Source organism: Pseudorca crassidens, chromosome 13 (assembly GCF_039906515.1).
Source record: "Pseudorca crassidens isolate mPseCra1 chromosome 13, mPseCra1.hap1, whole genome shotgun sequence".
NCBI classification, from domain to species: domain Eukaryota; kingdom Metazoa; phylum Chordata; class Mammalia; order Artiodactyla; family Delphinidae; genus Pseudorca; species Pseudorca crassidens.
In genome coordinates this window covers 78,764,925-78,773,574 of record NC_090308.1, presented here as the reverse complement: position 1 = coordinate 78,773,574, position 8,650 = coordinate 78,764,925, and the positions used below count along the sequence as shown (strand labels likewise).

Sequence of the window (8,650 nt, the reverse complement as noted above, 5' to 3'; positions counted from 1 at the left end):
TTCAACAGGTGAATTCTCCTTACACAAGGGTAAGAAACCTGAAGCTCCAACCCATAAATACAAAATTCATTTTTTCAGCAGACTTAATACCAGAAATAGATTATGGACAACTCTTACCTAAGTAGTTAGTACTATAGGAAGTTACAGTGTTGACCAAAAGAAAACACAGGCTTCTCATTAAACTTTTTTAATGGGTCTCAAATTCTGTGACAGATTTTTGGTCAAGTTGTTTCCATTAAAAAGTACTGATTTTAAAAACTAATAACTTAAAACTGCCACACACAAAACAAATGGTCCACAACACATTCTCCTTTCCTTCTGAAGGTTTTACGATGCATTGTTATCATTAACCAGTCTTTTGCTATTAAACTTAAATGGCCAATTGAGACAAACAGTTCTGAGACCGTTCTTCCACCACTGATTAAGACTGGGGTGGCAGGTATTGGGGATAATATTCATTTAGCCCTCTGAGCTTTCTGGGCAGACTTGGTGACCTTGCCAGCTCCAGCTGCCTTCTTGTCCACTGCTTTGATGACACCCACAGCAACCGTCTGTCTCATGTCACGAACAGCAAAGCGGCCTATTAAAACAAATATTACCATTAGAAACACTTTTTCCCCCCCAAACCTTTAGAAAACTTTTTAATTACACCAAAAAAGCATCCTTACCCAGAGGAGGATAGTCAGAGAAGCTCTCAACACACATGGGTTTGCCAGGAACCATATCAACGATGGCTGCATCACCAGATTTCAAGAATTTGGGGCCATCTTCCAGCTTTTTCCCAGAACGACGATCAATCTTCTCCTTTAGCTCAGCAAACTTGCAGGCAATGTGAGCCGTGTGACAATCCAGCACAGGTGCATAGCCAGCACTGATTTGGCCTGGATGGTTCAAGATAATCACCTGGAGAGAAGACTTGCATTTAATGAGTCTCAAAGACACTTAAAGACTTACAGCAGTAAATAAAAACCTGTCACTTCAGTGTTACCTGAGCTGTGAAGCCAGCTGCTTCCATCGGTGGGTCATTTTTGCTGTCACCAGCTACATTGCCACGACGAACATCTTTGACAGACACGTTCTTGACATTGAAGCCCACATTGTCCCCAGGAAGGGCTTCACTCAAAGCTTCATGATGCATTTCAACAGACTTCACTTCAGTTGTCACATTGACTGGAGCAAAGGTGACCACCATGCCAGGTTTGAGAACACCAGTCTCCACTCGACCCACAGGGACAGTGCCAATACCTAAAATGTTTACAAATAATAATAAATACCTCGTATGAAGAGACGTCATAGCAACCCAAACAGGTTCTAATCGTAACGTTCAACTTACCACCAATTTTGTAGACGTCCTGAAGGGGCAAACGCAAGGGTTTGTCAGTTGGGCGAGTTGGTGGCAGGATGCAATCCAGAGCTTCAAGCAGTGTGGTTCCACTGGCATTGCCATCTTTACGAGTGACTTTCCATCCCTTGAACCACGGCATCTAAAACACAAGACAGTCAGTGCTACCATCAAACGCGCCTTTCTGGGACAATCCTAAAACTCTTGAAAATCACTTACGTTAGCACTTGGCTCCAGCATGTTGTCGCCATTCCAGCCAGAAATTGGCACAAATGCTACCGTGTCTGGGTTGTAGCCAATTTTCTTAATGTAGGTGCTGACTTCCTTTACAATTTCCTCATATCTCTTCTGGCTGTATGGTGGCTCGGTGGAATCCATTTTGTTAACTCCAACAATTAGTTGTTTCACACCCAGAGTGTAGGCCAGAAGGGCATGCTCACGGGTCTGCCCATTCTTGGAAATACCTGCTTCAAATTCACCAACACCAGCAGCAACAATCAGGACAGCACAGTCAGCCTTTGAAAGAAAACAAGGCCACATCCTGTTAAACAAAAGCTCTTCAAATGGAGAAACTCATGGCTTTGCCAATGCAGAAGACAGGCCCAATTATTTTCAGAAGTTTTTAATCCTACAAACCTGGGATGTGCCTGTAATCATGTTTTTGATGAAGTCTCTGTGTCCTGGGGCATCAATGATGGTCACATAGTACTTGCTGGTCTCGAATTTCCATAGGGATATATCAATGGTGATACCACGCTCACGTTCAGCTTTCAGTTTGTCCAAGACCCAGGCATACTTAAAGGAGCCCTTCCCCATCTGAAAGGATTAAGGATGGTTACTTGGTAACTAAAACACGACCAAACTCCAGCATGAAATCCCTTCCCCCCACTTATTCCGAAGAAATGCTGCATTCCACTTAATATCGCTAAACTTGGGCGCATCCGCGTTTTTCTTGGAAGTTCGCGTTCCATGACTTGACCGCAAACTCCGCGACGTACCTTAACTAGTGCAAGTCGGATCTAGACCAGGGGCCAGTTTCTGGAAAATTACCACATAACGTACTTGCAGACAAGCTCCTTACACCATCCTGTTTCACCTACCTCGGCAGCCTCCTTCTCGAACTTTTCAATAGTTCTCTTGTCGATCCCACCACATTTGTAGATCAGATGGCCAGTAGTGGTGGACTTCCCCGAATCTACGTGTCCAATGACAACGATGTTGATGTGCGTCTTCTCCTTTCCCATTTTTGCTTAGGTTTAATGGTGGTTTTCACGACACCTAAATGGCGGGGGGGCGAACCCTTCAGATCACTGTCCCGGAGGCTCGGGGAAAAGCCACGATGCCAACTGCAAGCAGGATTATAACCGGCGCCCAGCTGACCCAACTCTGGTCAACCATCGAACGTGGCGGGAACACTCCCCCATCGCGAGAAAGGGCGCCCCTGGAGCCGCGAGGAACCGAGGTGCCAGGACAGCGCCCGTCCGCCGCGATTTCACAGGAAGCAGCGCCGGGCAGGCATCGGCCCGATGCCTTTGTGTGGTGACTCACCCGCCGCTCCCTCCCGGGCCGCCGCGTCCTCCATTTTGAGGCCGTGCAGCGGGGCCGGGGAGCGGCCATCTTTCCGCGCACGCAACTGGTGCCGGGCGGGGCGGCGCTCGGCTCGCCCTGCCGCCGCGGCTCGCGGGCCCCGCCTCGCCCCAACGAGGCTGCGCCGGCATGTGCGCCGGCCAGGCGGGCCCGCTGCCCTCCGCGCCTCGCGGCGCCCCCCCCCCCCGAAACCGACGAGCGCCGAAAAGCCTGTCCTGTCAGACCCCGGCCGGCCTCGGCTGAACCGCCCAGAACGGAAAAAATCCGCGGCCGCTTGAGTTAAATAGCGGGGGCGGACGAGGCGGGCGAGAAGGCGCGGCGGGATCCCCACACAGCGGCCACAACGTCCCTGCCAGGCCTCCACCGAAGCACGAGGCCAAGGGGTTTCGAAAAACCGCCAAGGCCTCGAACTCTACCCGCACCCAAAATTCGGCTTCAAGAACATGGGGAGGGGGCCCAAGGGCCCGGTGGGAGAAAAAGGCACGCAAAGGCCGCGGCCGCCCGCCGAGGCCAGGCCCACGGAAGCCATACCCGGAACTCACCTGTATCCTGGCGGCAAACCCGTTGCGAAAAAGAACGTTCACGAGGCCTACGGCACTTATATATGGTCCTCCCCCACCCTCGGGAAAAGGGCGGAGCCAGCACACGACACCACTTTCCCAGTTTACCCTGCGCCACCTCCACCAGGCACCCATTCGATCGCCGTCCCCTCCCCCCATTTCTCGGGGACCGTGGGCGATGTGCGCTCAGCCCACTGACGAGCACACGGTGTCTCGCGCATGCTCCTCTTGACCCAGAGGATGACGAGAGTGTGTGGGAGGGGGGCGGGGACGAGCGCTCCCTCGGCTCCAGGTTCGTGGGAGTTTATCGACGGTCCCTGGGATTCCCCCGGGCAGAGGCGAGTCCTCCTTTTGTATGAATTACTCTCAGCACAGCTGGAGGGGGGGGGGGGGTGGAGCGGCTAGGAGGCACCCCGGCGGGCACGTCCAGAATCTTCCCTGTACCGTTCCTGGTTTAACTGGAAAGGCGGACCGAGGTTGGAGTATTCCTTCACCCCGCAGTTCATCTCTAGTCCTCAGACTTGCCGTCTCACAGGTCCGGGGCCAGCCCCTCGAGCCGCTTCCTCTGCCGGGGCTGGCTTCTCCCCCGCCCCTGCCCTCCGCGCCCCTTTCGGCTGGAGAGGAGTTCAAGGCCCGTCTTTGGCCCGGGAATCCGCGAGTGGTTCAGTTCCGAGACCAAGAGCCCGCCGAGTATGCTCCTGGGCTGTTCTCTTGGCTTTCTCCGTCCAAAGATTTTATTCGAAGTTCGTATCACACATTCATACCATATGGTACATCAGACGTCCAATTTTTCAGTTTACAATAGACTTCACTGCTACAGTTTGCTTTACTTCTAACTCTAGTGTTATTATATTAACGAGACCCTGAGTGTGTGTCTACTCTCCTGGTGTATTTTTTCCAGTGTACACTCATTTGATTGCAAGCATGAAAAACCTGAAAAGAATTTCTCAAATTCAGTCTTTCCACGTGATCTCATGTAGAGACAAAGATCCACAAGCATCAGCAAGCTTATCCAGCCAGTTTACTATCCCCAACACTTGCTGTGAATCACTGCTTCTCAAAAATGGCCTACCCCATTCAAATAAATAGCTTCATTTTCCATCATCCTATTGATTATAACTGCATTTTAGGCATAAATCTAGGGTGAGACTGGATAAGGCCTTTTCGCTTTGGCAATCAGGGCAGACAGACTCAGAAATACTCCTGAGGGAAGAAGAACCTTTATTTTTAATGAGCTTAATTACTAGATAATTATGTCTCTTCTTCCACGTGTAGAACATCACGGCAACTTTTTGAGCCAATCTGTTAACAAATATTTGAGAACTTACTATGTGTCCAGGGCTAAGTGAAGAACCGTGGCTTGTGCAAAAGAAATACCACCTTTTGGACAGGAACCCACAATCAAACTGGAAGAGGAAAACTAATATATAAAAGAGTGGGAAGCAGTTAAATGCAAATTTGTATGGTGCTTACTTTCTATTTTATTGTAGAATATACTTCTTCCAGTCCTAGCTTTCAGTCACTTCTCACAGCCCAAATGCCCTTTTTTCTTTTTAAAAGAAATTCTTTTGTTATAGCCTTCCTATATCTTGTTTTACCATCCTTTGTAGATACAAACGTCTAAAATTAAGTTTTTCTTTCTTCATTAGGAGTTTGTAGCCTTGTTTTTTTTTTTTTTTTGTAGCCTTGTTTTGAGATAGTTTTCATGAAAGAAACTAGGCTATATAAAGTTTCCATAGAAATACATATAACTAATCTTTTTCTAGCAACAAAAGCCTTTTCTTTTTAAATTTATTTTTGGCTGTGTTGGGTCTTCGTTGCTGCACGCGGCTTTCTCTAGTTGCGGCGAGCGAGGGCTACTCTTCGTTGCGGTGCGCAGGCTTCTCACTGCGGTGGCTTCTCTTGTTGCGGAGCACGGGCTTCAGTAGTTGTGGCTCACGGGCTCTAGAGCGCAGGCTCAGTAGTTGTGGTGCATGGGCTTAGTTGCTTCACGGCATGTGGAATCTTCCCAGACCGGGGCTCGAACCCGTGTCTCCCGCACTGGCAGGCAGATTCTCAACCACTGCGCCACCAGGGAAGTCCAAGCCTTTTTTATAAGGTCTATATTTCTAGCTTGTCTCCTTTCACAAATTCTTTTTTCACAATGCATTTTCCTAGTGCCCTTACCCAGTCGTACACATGTGGAATGAGATTATCTTGATATGCAAGTCCATGTTTGTAATAAGATAAAGATGTAAGAAGTACCAGTGAAAATCAATCACTAGCAATAGAACAATGCAAATTACCTCATCTCTTATTAACTTTGAAATATTAATTAGTGGCTAATCTCTTGGAACTAGATTCCCACAATCAGCCAAATCTGTATATCACAGTAATATTAACTGCATAGGGTGCCACACTAGTTTTATTATTTTCCATGCTTCTTTACCATGCTTTCTTTCCATACACCTCAAATGGTTTAGGTTTGTACATTATTGGAGATAATACTAACAGGACTGACAACATTTTGAAAACTGAACCAGTTATTTAGTGACAGGAGGGAAAGAAGCAAAACCCAAAGAAACCAAGAGTTGACTATTTCAAAGTTCGACATGAAATCCAGAATTGTAGTTAACACCTACCCTAAGAAAGAAAAAGTCAAAATGAAAACGGATGTTGGTAAGAGGAAAGCATCCCATGTTTAGAAGAAAGTGAGAGAAGTGATCTCTGTAAAATACACACAATTCATTGAACGTTGTCCCCAAGGCCCTCTGCCTGCAGATAAGCGTATACACTTAAAATACCTTATGGAGAATCCTTTTTCCAAACAGCACCTACGGAAGAGCAAAATTCTACATCACTCCTTGATTCGTACGTAAGTAACCTCCTGAGCACCACTGACGGGGTGCTCTTACTCATGTTGCGATAACGGCCGAGACTCTTGGGGACTGGAGGGATCTCGAGCCATACAGTGCGTTAGGGTCAGCCGGTGGCCACAAGCCTTTTCCCCGAGCAATGTTCACATTTGTGCTCTCGGTGGGACGGGAGCGCGGCGGGAACGCGCGTCGCAGGGAAGCCCGGCGCGGCTCGGGGCGCACTCGCGTGGCGAGGAAAGACGGCAGCGGAGGAGCCTGCACTGCGGGCAGAGCCCGCGCCGTCCTTCCCCCGCGCCCGCGCCCGTGCCGTCCTTCCTCCGCGCGCGCTCGGACACCTGTGGGCCTGCCGGGCTGGCGGCGGCGGCGGCGGCGGCGGCGGCGGCGGCGGCGGCGGCGGCGGCGGCGGCGGCGGCGGCGGCGGCGGCGGCGGCGGCGGCGGCGGCGGCGGCGGCGGCGGCGGCGGCGGCGGCGGCGGCGGCGGGGGGCTCAGCTCACTGGGGGCCGAAGTCGCCCCGCCCCCGGCCACGCCCCGTCCTTGAGGTCACTCTCTTTGGTCCTCCGACTGCGGAAGGAAGCGCCCGAGAGGAGGCCGAAAACCCCACGTGGCTTGGGGTGGGGGATGGTTTTCGTCACCGTGGCGTGGCCTCTAAAAGGTTTCCCAGACCCTATGTTTGGAACGTAATCCTAGAGCATTTTTTTCCCATGACGTTACAGCAGTTACAGTGTGCTTTTTACTAACTTAGACGTTAAACCGGTAACAGTAACATTGTTGAGACTTGTAAATGTGTTTTGGGATCGTAATCTAAGGTCGTATTTTGTTTAAGATTTTCCTTAAAGTTGCTTGTGCCATTTAGAGTAGCAAACTGTTAAAACACATTGTAGTAAACATCTTCGCGACCCCTTTTAGGGGAAGAAAAAAAAAGATCTTGGTAATAACCAAATAAATTTACTTAGTAAAAGGGTGAACAGTGCTTTGGTATCTGTACAGTAATTGTGATTCACCGAGCATCTTTCAGCATTGGCTGATCTCTCTGCTTTGGGCCTAATTTAGAGCTGCTTTAAGTAATTAACATTTTGCTGTGGCTTGCCACATTTTCATCTTGCCTTTGCCAGTTGAAGATGATTTTTAAAAGGGTATTTTAGAACATGATTTTGCCAGGGAATTATTTGGATTGAGAATCCAAGTAAAATGGTACTTAAGTGTGCCAGTGTTCTAATATTTGCAATAGTTAATGTAATCCCGGCACCCACATTTTACAGATGGAGAGCCCGTAGGCAACTGATAGTTTGTGTAATAAGCAAATGCAGACATAAATTCTTTTTTAAAGTTTCACTCTTTTTCCCACAAAAGTGGTGAAATACACCTTGCTTTTTTTCACTGAATACATATTGGAGATCTTTTATGTGAGAACACTGGGGCCCGGCAGAGCAGCGTTGAAACCCACATGGTCCGACAGGAGAGCTAGTCCAAACTTTTACCAGCAGGTCTAGGCAGCCCAGTCTAATGAAAATAGCAGTGGTAATTAGGTCGAGGGACTCAGTCCTCGATCTGCTGCTTACAGATCTGTGATAGGCAGCATTCTTGGCTTTTCAAGGCATCTGTTACAGTGGTCTGCTCATTACTCTTACTTAGTACCTACCTCACAACTCTGTTCACCTAATATGAAATGACGTGAAACGGTATCGCCACAGGCATTCAATTATCGCATTTCTACAGGCTTTTTGGAGAACACCTTCCCTCAGTTGGTATGCCTTGTGACACTAACTTGATTCAGTAGAGAAAAACTCATTGGTATCTTTTTATTTGTAAAAATTTTGAAATAGGTACATAGTAAAAAATTGTACAGAAGTTATATAGTGAAATGTTACTCTTTTTTTTTTTGCGGTGCACGGGCCTCTCACTGCTGTGGCCTCTCCCGTTGAGGAGCACAGGCTCCGGACGCGCAGGCTCAGTGGCTATGGCTCACGGGCTCAGCCGCTCCGCGGCATGTGGGATCTTCCCGGACCGGGGCACGAACCCGTGTCCCCTGAATCGGCAGGCGGACTCTCAACCACTGCGCCACCAGGGAAGCCCTGTTACTCTCTTTCTAGCGCTTTAGAGAAAGTGTAAAAAATATTCCAGGAAAATTAAGGAAACTAAGGATATTTCTGCTACTGCTCTCATGATTCCAAATACAATGCCTACCAGGATATATGCTTTCTCATTTGGTGTGAAAGAAAGGATAAATAATCTTCCCTCACTACTTTTTGTGAATCCACATTTTATAGGCAATATTCGTTTTTAGTATTTCTATGTCTTCATAGAT

At 48.5% G+C, this 8,650-nt stretch overlaps 1 protein-coding gene across 1 annotated transcript; it reads right to left on the bottom strand.

Annotated features, from left to right (window-relative positions):
• Positions 1-171: 171 nt before the first annotated feature.
• Positions 172-3,629, bottom strand: EEF1A1 (eukaryotic translation elongation factor 1 alpha 1). The gene is made up of 8 exons (XM_067702774.1): positions 3,472-3,629; positions 2,443-2,620; positions 1,979-2,158; positions 1,562-1,858; positions 1,334-1,484; positions 989-1,245; positions 669-903; positions 172-580 (listed from the first exon to the last, which is right to left on the bottom strand). The coding sequence occupies exons 2-8, from the start codon at positions 2,584-2,586 to the stop codon at positions 456-458; spliced, it is 1,389 nt and encodes a 462-aa protein (XP_067558875.1). The 5' UTR covers positions 2,587-2,620; positions 3,472-3,629; the 3' UTR covers positions 172-455.
• Between the last annotated feature and the right edge of the window lie 5,021 nt (positions 3,630-8,650).